Source organism: Natrix helvetica (assembly GCF_964273705.1).
Source record: "Natrix helvetica genome assembly, chromosome: 1".
NCBI lineage: Eukaryota > Metazoa > Chordata > Lepidosauria > Squamata > Natricidae > Natrix > Natrix helvetica.
Window position 1 is genome coordinate 267,134,248 of NC_138548.1, and position 16,112 is coordinate 267,150,359.

Genomic DNA, 16,112 nt, shown 5'->3' on the forward strand with positions numbered 1-16,112 from the left:
GGTGGGAGCTATTAAGAGTGAGTCTGTTTCCTGCATAAAAACATGTTTCTCCATTTCTCATCCAGGGAAATATAATATTCTGCCTTTAATATTTCCTAAAATATTTCACTTTCTAGGAGAGGGGTAGGTTTTAATTTCCTACACTAAATAAATGAATGACCCTCTTAAAGAATAATTTAACAAACTACAAGAGATCCAGTCATAGTAGGTACCTAAGAAATTCCTTTTTTGTGGCAGTGTAGAAATTTCCCTATACATATAAAGAGGACAGATTAATGCTACATGCTTTGATCAAATATTATACTAATAGGAAATTTAGGAAGAAAATTGATGACTCCTTTTATTATTTATTAAATTTATTGGTCACCAACTCCAGAGGACTCTGGATAGCATATAGTTTTATTTGTATTATGCCTTTATTGTTTACAAGCTTTGACTGTAGGCGAGCAAATATGGCTTGGCCCCAATCTGACCTAAACACCATGTTTTAAATCGTTTTAAAATATATATTTTTGTTTTAATCTGTTTGGTGTGTGTGTGTGTGTGTGTGAGTGTGTGTGTGTGTGTAAAACACTAGAATGTTAGCTATAAGGCTGATAAATAGTGTAAATGATGAATTATATAAAGAAGAATTTAAAGAATATTTAATTTAAATAAAAAAAAACATTAACAGGGTAAAATCTAATAGGGATAAAGAAGAAACTGTGGTTACTACGATATAAGTGGTTGGTTTTGAAGCAAGCCAATTTGAAAGTAAGGCTTTTTAGCCAGGTTAACAGAATCCATGATGCCTAATTCAAATAACAAACAATTTTAGTGAGGTTAACAATAAAAGCACTCAGAAATAGAAAGAGAAGAGAGGAGAAAAGTACAATTTGTTACATTTGCTGTATAAAGCATAGGACAGTGTGACCTTACCTTTAACTTTAAAGGAGAATGAAAAAAAACTTTAATTAGTTATTGGAAGAATGCCCTAAATAACAAGTACTTATTTATTGAAGCAAACTGCCCACTGAAGTTGTAGGATTTGTGCTGGGAATTTTTGATATAAAAATGTACCTTCTCTGGATAACTTTGGATTATAAGTTTTAAATAGCCCTTAGACCAGTGGTTCCCAATGTGGGCCCCGGGCTCCATAGGGGGCAATTTGATTTTTAATGGGCAAAATTTGAACCTTGTTTAAACCACGTTAATGGACTTTAACAGGCTTCCTCCAAGTGAGTAGAATTCACTTTTTGAGTAAAGTAAGAATATATGTCACCGGAGGAAGGGGGCATCAGGTGGGGCATGGCCAAAAAAAGGTTGGGAACCACTGCCTTAGACAAAATACGTCCACTGGGTTCTGTCAGAATGTTACATCTACATTTCCATGTAGGTTTTGTGTGTGTGTGTGTGTGTGTGTGTATACATATACATACACACACAAATCTCCAGTGATAAACCATCCATGACTCCAGGAAACCCATAGCTTTCTCATTCAGGAAGTTTCTTCTTAGAATATGGATGTCCCTCTGTAAAAACCTCCACAGATTCTTGTCCTACCTGCAGGAGTTGTACTGTATAATAACTGTACCCTGTCTCCTGCAACTTCTCTTTAAGTACTGTGAACTGCTATCAATTCTCCCCTTAGCTCCTTCCCTTTTAGGTTACTTTATATAACTGTTATCTGGAGGACTTAATTCCAAGCCCTTCACCATCTCTGTTCTTTTCTGCATCATTTCCATCTTTCTTGCATTATAGTCACCAAAACTAGACACTGTATTCCAAATGGGTTTGACCCATGAATCATGGAGTGGAATTATCACTTGCATTTATTAGTTTAAAACAGTTATGTACATAAATATTACATTACTCTAAGTTGACCTCCCGAGCTGATAGTGGATATGTGTTTTTTGAGGGGTTCTAAAATGTAAGAGATTTTGATAGGAGTGATCCTGATTGGTTCATTAGTCAAGTTAACAATAATTCAAGCTTTTATTACAGGATTTAATTCTTCATTAAAAATTGAATGAGTAGGAAAAAAAATGGAACGTGTTTAAATAGGAAAGTAAGCAATAATTTTCAACTCATCTTGTGTGTATGCCAATTAAGAACAAAAGTATTCTTAAATTGCATACTAAAGTAAGCAAGCCATATTTTATCTAACTTGTTTTATTCAGAAGATGCTGTCATTGATGGGGAGAGATTGATAGACAGACAACTCAGAAGAATCCCTTCCTGGGATTTGTTTTGTCAGATGGGATTAATTTTTTTTTAAAAAACTATCCTCTATTTAAGTATGAGTCAGAGACTTGCCTACTTGACTTTCATTTCAATAATGCCAGAAAAAAATCAGTTTGATGGTCAGAGATGAATAATCAGAAACTTACATTTAGAGCAATAACCTTGCCACCTTTAAGACGTGTGGACTCCAACTTTCAGCTTTCCTCATTCAGCATGCTAGAAGTTCTAGAAGTTAAAGTTTACACATTTTAAATTTGCTAAGATTGAGAAACGCTGATTTAAAGAGCAGTGTGTTCCAGTCAGGAAGTTGCATTAGATGACTCAACTGGATGATATGGTGATGATGCTATCCTTTCAGTTATGTCTGACTCTTGATGATTCTATGGGCCAGGTCTCTCCACATCTTCCATCACACTATTTCGTTGAGTTGTTCTATCCTCTGGCTGGTGTCAGCTTTGATGGTGTCCAGCCACCATGTTCCTTGGTGGCCTGATTTCCTTTTACTGCTAACCCTTCCAGACATAATTGCTTTTTTCAGTAATCCAACTAGATTTTGGGATTATTCTTTAAAAGCTTTAACAGGAAATGGGGGGAGGGGGGAGAGTGCTGGATCCATGGATAGACCTAGATGGGTTTTGTTTTTTTGTTTTTGTTTAGAACACAACATGCACCTAGTATACTAATATTCAATACATTTCTTGTTTGACTGAAGTTCAAGTTTGAAATGCTATTCTGTATTTTTTTCTCCCCTTTCAGACTATATGAAGGTAAAGAACTGACAGAATTTGAAGAAGCCATGAGGAGACTTTTTGAGTCAATCAACAATCTGATGAGAAGTCAACATAAAACAGCTATTTTATTACAGGTTTGCTTATTTTTTCCTTCAGTGTTTTAGATAAGTGCATCTCAAACTTGGCAACATTAAGATGTGTGGACTTCAACTCCCAGAATTCTCCAGCTTTAAGATGTCCACACATCATAAAGTTGCCAAGTTGGCAAAACACTGTCTTTAACAAAAGTGCATAGAAAAAGTGTAAATAGGGTGGTGTTTATTAACTTCCATTCCAAAACATGAACTTTCTTCAGATTTAACCATTCTAACAAGCAACTTGTTAGTTTTGGGATATCTTGCTGCATATCCCACTTTCTCTTGAGCGACACGAACAGTTCACAGACAGGTATTCTGTAGAACTTTTCTGTAGAATTTTCTGGTACAATACACATACCAATTAGAATTTGGTTCCTGGTCTATCCTGTTATGTTTCCTTATTTCCTTAGACTAGTGGGGATCAGAGGTGGTATTCAGCAGGTTCTGACCAGTTCTGGAGAACCTACCTGTCAACGAATACTTCAGCTTCAACCACAACAGCACACAAGCTCACAATAGATACAAACTTATGGTAAATTGCTCCAAACCTGATTGCAGAAAATAAGACTTCAGTAACAGAGTTGTCAATGCCTGGAATGTTCTACCTGATAATGTGGTTTCTTCCCCAAACCTCTTTAACCTTAGGCTGTCTACTGTTGACCTCACCGCATTCTTAAGAGGTCCTTAAGGGGCATGCATAAGCACACCAGTGTGCCTAGTGTCCCTGTCCTAATATTCTCTTGCATTCGTATTCATTTCATGTATCTATAATCATGTCTATACTTATATCTATTATCTAATTCGTATTTTACAAAATAAATAAAATAAAAACTGGTAGCAGAAATTTTGAGTAGTTCGGAGAACGGTTAAATACCACCTCTGACTGGCCCCACCCCCATTTATTCTCTGCCTTCTGAATCCCAGCTGATCGGGAGCTAATGGAAATTTTACAGTATCCTTCCCCTGAAGTGAGGAGGGAATGGAGATTTTGCAGTATCTTTCCCCTGCCATGCCCACCAAACCACGCCATGCCCACCAAACCACGCCATGCCCACCAAACCATGCCATGCCCACCAAACCATGCCATGCCCACCAAACCAAGCCAAGCCATGCCCACCAAGCCACACCCATAGAACCATTAGTAAAAAAAATTGAATCTCACCACTGGTGAGGCTCTAATGAGTTACCTAGCTCCTGGACCTTTGCTCTAAATGTTGGTTTAGAACCATATGCCACATTTGTAGTGGGAAGAGCACTGATTCAGCCAGCAGTTCAGTCAGTTCATTATGGCTTGATCAATGTGGCTGAAGAGGGATCTCAGATTCTTAGGTGATTATGCATTGCTGACCTAAGGTAACCCATACTGATGTCCAAGTTATTATAATGGTAGAAGAACTAAAAAAAAACCTACCATTTGCTCTCTCTGAACCAAGGTAAATTTTGGCATTACAGGTAATCCTTGATTTACAACAGTTCATTTAGTGATCGTTCAAAGTTGCAACAGAACTGAAACCACATTTCACAACCGTTGCACCATTCCCGTGGTCACATGATCAAAGTCCAGACCCTTGGCAACTGACTCATATTGCAGTGTCCCAGGGTCATGTGTTCACCTTTTGCGACCACCTGGCAAGCAAAATCAATGGGGAAGCCAGATTCATTTAACAACTGTGTTGCTAACTTAAAAACTGCAGGGATTCACTTGGCAATTGTGGCAAGAAAGGTTGCAAAATAGGGCAGAATTCACTCAACCACTGTTATTGCTTAGCAACAGAAATTTTGGGCTCAGTTGTGGTTGTAAGTCAAGGTCTGTATGTTCTGTTTTGCTCTACAATTGCTGAAAACTAATTCTGTCTTCCATAAAGTCCACCACTTGCCCTTGAAAAAGGATTGTTTTACATATATATGTGAAAATACATCCTGAAGTACCAAGCAGGTTAAGGAAAGATTGATTTATCTGTTTGGACATTCTGTGTGTCATTTTTGTTTTGAGGTCGTATTATGAAATCTTATAACACAAGTAATCTTGCTGCTAAGCTCTGGACAATCAATCAGCCTGCAACGTAGCACAACTGAGCACTCTAGTAAAGAAAACAACAACAACAACAACATAAATTCTGCTTTAAATCCCACCTTTCCAGTTTAGAGTTTAAGATCTGTAGATTGAAACATCTAGTATAAAACTCAAAATAATAAGGCTAAAAATGGATGAAGATGTCTCTGTTAAAAAAAAACTATTTAAGTACCAGGTAACATCGTTTGCTTTAAGCTGCAATCCAGAGACTATTGTTGACTCTAGGGCAGAAAAGAAAATAGAAGGTATCTAAGGAAACTCTTTTGTATAACTTTTGTCCTTATCTTTTATATCAGTGAAAGTGGAAACAGTTTTGGTTTTGCAGTGTAGTTTAGACAATAACTGATAGCTCAGGCAGAGGCAATTTTAAAGGTGTAGGAATTTAGAAATCAAAGGTATCCTCAGCATGGTCTAATATAATAAATTATAGTTTGTGGATGAATATTTAGGATTGTTGCAGTAGGATGAGAAGAGGTTGAAACCACAAGGAAAGGAAATGTTTCTTTTATGTGAGCTTTCTGCAGTGGGAAAAGATAAGGTGCCAAATATATTAGAAAAGGTAGACACAAAAATGGAAATACAACAGCAGTGTGTACATGAGCTGGGTATCAATGAGATGGAAGAACTACTTCAGTCATAACATTAAGCTTAACAAATGATGCAGAATGAAACTGCAGAAATAATCTTAATTCTGGCTCTAGGTTTAGGAGGAGAGGAGATTGCCCCCCCCCCAAAAAAAAGATTTTTTTTTAGAATCTTCTGACTGGTATAGAGTGTTTTTGTTAAAGGGATCTAGCAGTGCTATGAAGAGTCAGTTTCAATTTCATATTCCTCTCTAAATAATTAGAATAATTTTATGTCATTGACCTGAAGAAAATGCTGTCACTGTCAGGCACTTAAAATAAAAGTAGCTCAAGGTGGAAAAAGGAGGGCAAAATTTTATATGTGTGTAACATTGTTTAAGGCATATTGTGGAAGGAGTGATGAAAATGAGTATATTCATGAGCATGTCTCAAGTTCATATTCTTATCACATTGTATTAATTATTCTTGGGAAATTTGGGCTTCTGGGTTCTTTAGACATTATTCTTTCTTAGAGACAGATTACACAAGATAAAAATCATTTAGGTCAAGATTTTTGAAGGACTATCTGCATCTTTATGAGCTTGTTTAAATGTAGAGATCAGCCTTGGAGGTTTATCTATAAAAACCAACTGATTGGTGGCTTTTTATGTGTTAGGGTACCCTGTTAAACTCCCTTTGCCCCATTATTACATCCTTCTCTCTTAGGTTAAATTTTGCGGAGATAGTGATTTGATTAAATTTAATGTTCTGTATTACTACTATTTTTAAATAGTGTGCCTCCTCACTTGTGAAATAATTTAAACTTTTATTGTCGATGGCTACATTTTATTACACTATTATTTTTGCATGTTTATGTTTCCAGCTGTTTTGAAGGTAAAACAAACAATCCCCAAAATTGTTGACTGCCAAAGGTTAAGATCAACATAAAAGAAGTTATGCAAGATGTACATCACCCTAAGTTTCTTGAAAGATATATGGGATAAAAATACATAACACATTTTAATTCACCAGGTTCTTTTTCCCCAGCCGTACTAAAGAAAGGACTTCTCATGTTAGCTCTCTTGATGGAATGAAGGGGCACAATACTATGCCTTAAAAATGAACCGAAATGGTTAGAACATAAGAAGAGTCTGATTGATGAAGCCATGGGACGTGGCATGGAGGTCAAAGAGAGATGGTGACCATTTGTGTGGCTGGGGAAGCAATGATACCCTCTCTGCCCTTTTTAAATTTGTAATATCTTAATTTTGCTCATATACTTTGGCCACCTAATGAGAAGAGAGGAGTCACTGGAAAATGATGTTAGGAAAGATTGAAGGCCAAAGGAAAAGGGGATAGCAGAGGATGAGATGGTTATAGTGTCATTGACACAGTGGACATAAATTTGGGCAAACTCTGAGAGAGAGTAGAGGACAGGAAGGCCTGACACTCTATGTACCAAAGGGTCACAAGGATTCGGATACAACAAAAATCTTAATTTTAACTTCCTTCTTAATTCTGTTTTAACTTTGCTGTATTTATGTATATAAATCAGCTTTATGTATTTATTGTAAGCCACCCAGAGTCATTTAGATAGGTGGTGTAGAAATGAGATTAATTAATAAATAAATGTTAGATGCTCATGTCCTGCCCCATACATCCCTGCGGCCCATTCGCTCACACAGAGAGGGTCTCCTCCGGGTGCCGTCCTCTAGAGATTGTCAAAGGGCGGTGCCCAGGAGTAGGTCCTTCTCTGTGGCGGGCCCTACCCTTTGGAACGACCTCCCCCCAGACATTAGAATAACAACCGATCTACGCTCCTTCCGCAGTAAACTGAAGACCCACCTGTTTCGGCTAGCCGGCCTGGCATAACTCGACAACTTATCCACCCCTAGGTCATTTTTAATTGTCAATTTTAGTTTTTAAATTATTAATGTTATTGAGGTTTTAACCTCTTTCAGTATTGTAATTATTTATTTATTTTTTTATCTCCTCTGTATGACACTGTGTTGACTGTTGCTTGTGTACGTCGCCCCGAGTCCCTGTGGGGAGAGGGGGCGACTAATAAGTTTAAATAAATAAATAAATAAATAAAATAAATAAGGAGGAGATGGATTCATAGCCCTTTGCTGCTGTCCTTTCTCTGCAACTGGTGTTCAGAAGGATCTTATACTCCTGAAAGGGAAGCTTGTTGTCAACTGCTTTTTATTGTATATTTACTTTCCTTTGCAAATTATAGCAGTGTAATTCCAGACGGGTCGTTAACACTTCTTCATATATATAGTCTATGGAAGGGGCAAGCAATAGTCTCATAACTCTAGTGTTTCTCTGTTGGACAGCATTATTGGACAATATATTCTTGGGGGGAAAACTTGGAAAGAACTTTTTCTTTCTTTTGTGCCATGGTTTCGGTTCTTCCACCATGACAGTAAAAGACCACAAAGACTTGTTTTCTGGTTACCAAACTTGAGAGACTCTTAATTTTCATCACGTATCCTCTACAGTCATAAAATTTGTTGTGGTGGAACCAGCTGAAATATTAAAGTTGCAGTGGGAGTAGTCAAATACCCCCTTATATACTATTCAACAGCCATGAGTATGGCTAATATTCTGAGTGGCTTTGCTTATTAGGAACATTTTTTCCCCAGGCTAAAACATCAAAGTAGGCAGACACAAATACAATCAATATACTTTTATATATACCATATTTTTCAGAGTATAAAATGCTCCGGACTATAAGCTGCACCTAGCTTTTGGGGAGGAAAAAAAAATCTGCCTCTGCCTCCCATCAATTTACCTCCTTGCAGCAAACAGCAAACACCCTGGTCAGCACAGCCTGATTTAGCATGAGCAGCTGATTGGCAGTTGGACCTCCTTCCAGAATTACACTAATCAGCTGTTCCAGGCTGCGGGGTTTGCTGCCACCCATCAGCGCTGTCACTGCCCATCACTACCTCCACCTATCGCTCAACCATTTTCAGCCTCCATGCGCCCCTTTTTCAGCGATCGGCGGTGATAGGCAGTGATGGCACCAATGGCCAGCTGCGATCTCCACAGCCTGGAGCAGCTGATCAGTGGTATTCTGTGAAACAGATCCAACCATCAATCAGCTACTCATGCTAAATCAGGATGTGCTGAAGCTGACCAGGCTGTTTGCTGTTTGCTGCAAGGAGGCAAAATGCTGGGAGGCAGAGGCTGAAGGGTGGGAACCGGCAGGTTGGCAGGGCTTTGACAACATTCTATAAGATGCACAGACATTTCCACCCACTTTGGAGGGAGGAGTGTGTCTTATAGTCCAAAAAATATGGTGTATGTATGTCTTCCAGGAGTGCGCTCTATGGTTATGGGCCGGCTGCCGGACAGAGAGTCTTCCAGACAGAGAGTCTTCCAGCAGCCAGCCCACAACCATAGAGCGCATTCTTAGAGCGGCCTCTGCTAGAAGACTCAGCAGCCGAGTTTTGGAGTTTGGAAGCCGGAGAAGAAGTTATGCTTGGAGCTCGGCGGGGGAGGAACAGGCTTGCGCAACCCCACTCTCCAGCCATGCAGAGCTCCATGCACTGACCTAGGGGGTATCCCAAATGTGCCATGCCGCGGGATCTGGGGAGTGGGCAGAGCGTCATGTGCCTTGGCGCCTTAGGGATACCCCCTAGGTCAGTGAAAGGTGCTCTGCCCAGCTGGAGAGGGAGTTTTCCGGGTGGTTGCTCATGAGCATGGTCACATCATGACTGCTTCACCCCTGAGGCTGTGCCCAGCTCTTCAGGAGCCAGTTCGCAAGGGAGCAGCTGCCTGGCAACCCCAAAACAATAAGTCCTCCCCCTATAATAAGCCCAAGGCTATATTTCATGGGGCAAAAGAAAATAACACCCTGTCTTATTTTCAGGGAAACACAGTGTGTGTGTGTGTGTGTGTGTGTGTGTGTATGAATATATATATACATTATATAGCTGTCCATCTTATATCAAACTCTGGGAAACTCCAATCATTAATTTTCAACTCATATTGATGATAAAAACAACATAGTAGATAAACATATTAAATTAATATTGATAGGAATGCTATTTTCCATTACCATAGCACAAATAACACCAGTTTTTTTTTCTTTGCTTTTAGTTACTTTTCAAAAACCTTCATCAGACCATGACTGGCCAGTTCACTCTGTTAACTTCCTAGCTCTGGGAATTTAAACCCAACTAAAGGCCAACATTCAACCTGGAGTTCTGTAGGCATTCTTGAAGGTTGAAGGCAATACACATTAGGCTTATATAACACACCCCATTCCTCATATCTCAGAAAGGATGAAACGTATCCATCCAACATTTATACTGCAATAATTATGTTTTGTAAAGTGGATTTGGGAGGTAATAAGAAGGCAGACAAATGCTGCTTATTATGATCAATATGTAACATACTGTATAGTTTAAAAGGCCTCTGAAAGGCAGAAGACTTTCTCACTATTCTGTGGAATTTATTTAACAGTCAAAATAACCTAGAGAAAGTGAGATATACTTCTTAGAAAAATTCCCTAAGTCAGACACCAAGATGTTATTGCTTTTTAGTGGTAAACATATAGTTGCTGCACAGGTGAGAAAAAAAAGGTTACATGCATATTTTGCTTAATCTTGCAGTTCTGTTGTGAAAATGGCTTCCTAAAGCTGCTTCACATTACAGTGATCTAATTTGGCCTCCAGAAGCTAGAATTTGGGATAGTGAGGAACCTCTGCTGATTCCCAGGACCTCTGCTGATCCCATGAGCCCAGTAACTTTTTTTCAGAAGGAAAAAAAAGCTACTTAAAATCGGAACCTCCCCAAGGAAAGAAAATGTATGCCTACTATACGCAGTAGGAGCCAGTTCTAGAAAATCTAGATTGTTAAGGACATACGGAAGATCAATTCAACATTAAAACAATGTCTCTAAATGACTTGACAGTGGAGTTTGATAAAGTCTACATATAATTGTCATAGGTATGAGTCAATAGCAAGAGATCTAGGGAAAAATATTGGTAAATGAAAAGTTAATGGTAAGGTATTTCCCAGGAAAAGTAGTCTGGAAGGTGTTGGTTTCTCCATACTCTCCAGAGTCCAGTTTACTAAAGACAAGTTGATGTTTCTAGATATAGGTCCTGTTTTGGTCTTTAGTGAAACCTAGTTCTAAATTATGTAAGCTTATTTGGACTTTTTAAAAACAGAAAATATGATGAACTATGTTATTTTTCTTTCAGATGGGTGCCTTGAAATATATTGCTTCTGTTCTCCAAGATGTAGAAACAGTCTTTGATGTCAGATTGCTCAGGTGAGATGACATGTGGAATTCCAAAGCTCAGGGCATTTAAATGCCTGCAATTTTGGCATGTATCTTCAGATAGTCGCATTGCAAATTGCAGTACCTTCCTGGCATAAATCTCGACTCTGCTGGTTCAGTCTTACATAATTTCAAGCATAATGTAAGCAACGCCATTTGCATAAGAAACTTGCCCAGAAACCATGAAAGCATTCAACTTGATACAGAGCCTTTAATTTTTTATTCATTAAGGTTTTTTCCCAATTACCTGATATATACACAAGGGACTCTATATATAGTTTCTTATTTGTTTAATATTACCTTTTCTAAAAAAAAACAAACCCCATCCTCATAATCTTTGCATGACTGTCTTAAGTCTTAGCAATTTCCTGACCAAACGTTCTGATTGATCTTATCTTTTTTTTTTATCTACAGCCAGCTTTTACATGAATTTTTCACCTGCATTCCAGCAAAGTTGCAGAAGCAAAAAGTTCAATCAATGACAGAAATTGTACACAGCAGTCTCTTTAAAAAACAAGGTAAGTAATAGTTAGAACCACTTTAGTGTTCATAAAGTCCTCTTCAAAAGTCATAGGTACGGCTCCTTCTTCTAAAGTTGCATTAGTAAACTTAACCATCGAAAACCACTATAATTTTGGCTTGAAAAGCATTGGTTTAATATGAAAAAAATATGTGTTGTACTACCTCTTTTGTCACCAAATGGATTGCTTATGTTTGGCATAAGTCAGTAACTTTCTTCTACCCCAGGGGTGTCCAAACTTGGGAACTTTAACACTTGTGGACTTCAACTCCCAGAATTCCCCAGCCAGCATGGGTGGCGGGAATTTTGGGAGTTGAAGTCCACAAGTCTTAAAGTTCCCAAGTTTGGACACCCCTATTCTACCCAGTTCAACCTCCTGGTGGCTGCAAGTGGAATAGCTATGATGGCATATTATGAGAATGGGTAGAGCTAAACTCATCTAAGAATTAGAGGATCACAGAACACACTCTGTTAAAGTATCTTTATGAAGCAAAGTTGCTTTTTTGCATTTCATTTGGGCCTTCTATCTGGCAGTATTTATTATTAACCATTATGTCCAATCTACCAAGAAATAAAAAATGGCATTAGCATTTCTCTTGTTTTGGTTTTTGCAAAGTTACCCCAATTCCAGATTAGTTTTAATGGTAAGAAGGCTGACATTTGAATGATTATAGATAGATAGATGATGGATGGACTGATGGGGAGAGAGAAAGACAGAGTAGTAATTAGCCTAGAGAAAACCTGGAATCATGACATTTGTTTGGACAATATGTATTTTAGACTTGGAAAAATCTATCTCCTTTAGAGGGATGGACTCCTGGTGATAATTACAAGCAGTGATCTTTCTCACTGATTCCATTCAGCCAAGAGAGGCAACCCCTTTTATTCTCCAAAATGCCTTTGGAAAGATGCCATAACTCCTTTTGGACTGTTGGTGCTTTGTCTTCCTGTAGCGCATGATCCTGGTTTCTTTGTAAAAGGTGTATGTGCATGAGGCACGAGAGAAGCCAAGCAAATAAATTTTATAGAAGTTTTTCTAATTAGTTAGCAAATTTTAGATACATTGAAAATTTCTACAACATTACTTCGATCAAATGTTAAACTAACTGGCACCTACTTTTCCTATGGGATTTCACTGGGGAAATCTCATCCCATTAGTTACTTTAAAAGTAAGTTATGTCAAAACCCATTAAAGGAAACCCATAACATAATATAAATATAGAAAGGTTATTTAGAACGTTTCTAACTATTCATGAAAATGTTTGCAAAACAGAGCTACCTCTCATTTTTTATTGTAAGGAAGCCATTAATTGTGCCTGGAGGAAACCTATGTGATTGTCTCAAAGAGGTTTATAAAATATGATGAAAAGAAATCAAGAAATTCTTTTCATAACTCAATGCTATGTTTTCATCTAGATGATTTAAATCAGTCAAAATAAGATTTACTTTGTAATAATTTAAATGTTACATAAAAGTGACTTTTGAATTAATGAATATAAATATGATGCAGTGGTGGGTTGTGGATTCAGAGGTTGGAACGGGCTTGCTGGCGTCCACGTGGATGTGTGCAGTGCACGTGCACACACGAGCAGCGCACACATGCATCTTGCCGCTTCTGCGAGCCTCTGCGATGCTCCAGCTGCTCAGCAGAGTGTACGCAGGCGCGGTATGTGATGTGCACGTGCGTGGAAGCGCTGAAGACGTAAAAGGAAGGTAAGAAGTGAGGGCGGGCGGGTGGGCCCTCTGGAGTACCGTACTGAAACGGTATCTGGTGCTCCGGGCTGGGTCCGGTACGCCCGTACCAGGGCGTACCACCTGCAACCCACCACTGATATGATGGGATGTGATGCTTTTACCCCCTTCCCTCTGTTGCTTTTGGTCCTCATATCTTAAAAGCAACACAAATACATGAGTGGTAAAGTCGAAGGTTAATAATAATATTCTTGAAAAGATATTTAAGATTTTAAATTAGAATTATAGTGAGTTACATTTAGGAATGGTAACATAAAATTTGAAATCTGTCTGGGATCTTTTTTAGTCAGATATCTCCATTAAAGGACCCAAATTAAACAGCAAGTCTTGCTGGGGAGACATTTTTTTCCTTTAAGTGACTGCCCAATTACTTGATAAATCTGTCAAGTGAACCTTTCTTGCCAAATAATTTATGATGGCCACAGTTTCTGCATTTTAAAAACTGTAGCTGCCAGACTCTTTAAAAAAAAAGTACTGTTAGTTTTAGCAAGACAATGTGAAGCTGTTAATTCAGGTCAGTGACTAATTCCATGAATGAGTTCACATGAGAACACAAACCAGTCAACCACTGGTGTCATCACCAGCCAAATTGTGCAAACCTAATGCACATGTTTGGTGTAACAGTTTAGTATGCAGATCCAGAAAATGGGGTAATTGGATAAATTAGTACTTCATGGATATATGAACCTGCATGAACTCACTGTTACATGAAGAGAGGCCAAATCCTCACCACCTCAATACTTGGAATTAAGTCCCATTACATTTGTTAGTGCTTACAACTTTTGAATAAATCTGAATAGGATTGCAATGTTAGAATCTTGTTTACTCTGCCATGTGTAAAGCACTTAGCAAAAATAATGATTACCAAATGCATGGCATGGTTACTAAAATGAAATAAAAACACTTTGAAAATTGCAAAAGAACACAGTGACATAGTGTACTTGAGAAATTATGCTGTACCCAAGCATATTGATAAGGGACTCCATGGTACCAAAACATCTGCTGAGCCAAAGAGATGCTACAAATCTAGGTTTTGCATAAAGGGATGAAACTCTATATGGCTTAGAGCAGGGGTGTCACACTCACATCATCACGGCAGTGTCACATGACGTATCAGGACTTCCCCCCTTTTGCTTAACTGGGTGTGGGTGTGGCCAGCACATGACGTATCTGGCCCTTGGGCTGGGAGTTTTGCAGCACTGACCTAGAGGATAATCCAAAACATTTTGCAAAATGTACGTTGAACTATTAAATTATGGTACATACCTCTGAAAGTTACAGCAGAAGGAATTCCTGCAAATTCATCTCTTTGGATATAGGGAGGACTTCTGGGATGACTTTCTGTCATCTAACAAATTTTTCCCATAAGGAATAATATAGTGAGTCACAAGCTATTGTGACCTGTTAAGTATTCTAAAGTAGGTCTTCGGAAGTAAGGTTGGTAGGATACATATAATTTTTACATTTTTTCAAAAGTAAATGGAAACAATGCAGTGAATTCTCTTCTCCATGATTCGTCTCTTCTCCTTTAACTCCTTTTCCCAATTGTTCTTTAGAAGTGAGTTTCTCCTACATCTAAAGTCAGTTAAAATAAAATAAAAATATTTCAAGGGGAAATGACAAACAAACCCACCATCACTTATGTGCTTTGTATCAGCTGCAAAGCAGCATTTCTTTTGAATAAGGTTCACTTCTTGAGACTTCTAATGGGGCTGTAAGTACATTACACAGTTCTTAAGATAAAGTAAAGGAGTGGTTTGCTATTGCTTTTTAAGGACTTTTTTGTTGTTGATTTCCCTATGCCTGGTGCTCTCTATCCAAGCACAAATCAAATTTGACTTTTTTAAAGGTCTGCCCAGCTGTGTCCAAAATAGGATAATTGACATCCTTTATGAAAATGGCATATCTTACTATAGACAAGTCTAAAGCATTCCTATAGTAAAAATTCATAATTTTGGAATTGCATAAGTATAGTAGTACTTTGGTAGTCAACGGCGTTGAAATTCATCAATTTGGGTACTCAATGCATTTTGATGCAAACATTTTATTCTGGTAATCATTACGACTTTGGTATTCAACGCACGAGCTAGAAGTTCTCTGTGTCAGCTGCCTTGTGACTCATCACATTATTTCCCTTATGGGAAAATTTTGTTTGGTACTCATCATATTTTTGTATCCATTGCTTCTCCTGGAAACAATTAAAAATGAGTATGGGATATCACTGTATGCATATTTTTAAAAGGACATCCTGTTAATTATAGTCATACTGCAATAATCTTAGATGCAGTTTCCTCATCCAAAAATTACTTAGTCAAGAAGTCTCTTCGGTTATATAATTTGTTTTAGCCTTGAAAGCATTTCTCTATTCAAATTGCAACCAAAGTTCTGCTGTTCTGTTTTCTTAAGGTCAAAACAGGAAGGTTTTTTTTGGTATTACCCAACTGTTAAAGTTTAAAAAGTGGAAAGACTGGGAAGGTGCTACTGGGATAAGAAAACTAGCTATGCAGTGTAGACACCAATTATATTGCATTTCAAACTCAGCCTCAGTCTATTTCTATAGAGCAATGCAAGCCAGTCCTAAATAAAATCATCTCAGAGGAACTCAGTTCAGTTGCCAAAAATTCTTTAAATGAATAGATCTGTGTTGAGCTGAACTTCAGTTGAAATCATCTTTAATTTATTTCATGGTAAAATAATACTCTAAAATAGTAAGCAAGGTACTGTATGTTTTAAATGAATTTAAAGGTACATATTTTCATAATACTTATTTTTAGTTCAAAGTTGCTTTCCCTAATTCTCACAGCAAATTTCCA

The 16,112-nt window shown here is 37.9% G+C and overlaps 1 protein-coding gene across 1 annotated transcript in view; it reads left to right on the plus strand.

Moving 5' to 3' along the window:
* The window catches only part of DOCK2 (dedicator of cytokinesis 2), a 322,820-nt gene that overhangs the window by 79,004 nt on the left and 227,704 nt on the right, over positions 1 to 16,112 (plus strand). The window contains exons 23-25 of the mRNA XM_081939650.1: positions 2,980 to 3,088; positions 10,948 to 11,018; positions 11,442 to 11,545. Of these exons, the coding sequence (XP_081795776.1) occupies positions 2,980 to 3,088; positions 10,948 to 11,018; positions 11,442 to 11,545 (284 nt within the window). The remainder of the gene's footprint in view (positions 1 to 2,979; positions 3,089 to 10,947; positions 11,019 to 11,441; positions 11,546 to 16,112) is intronic.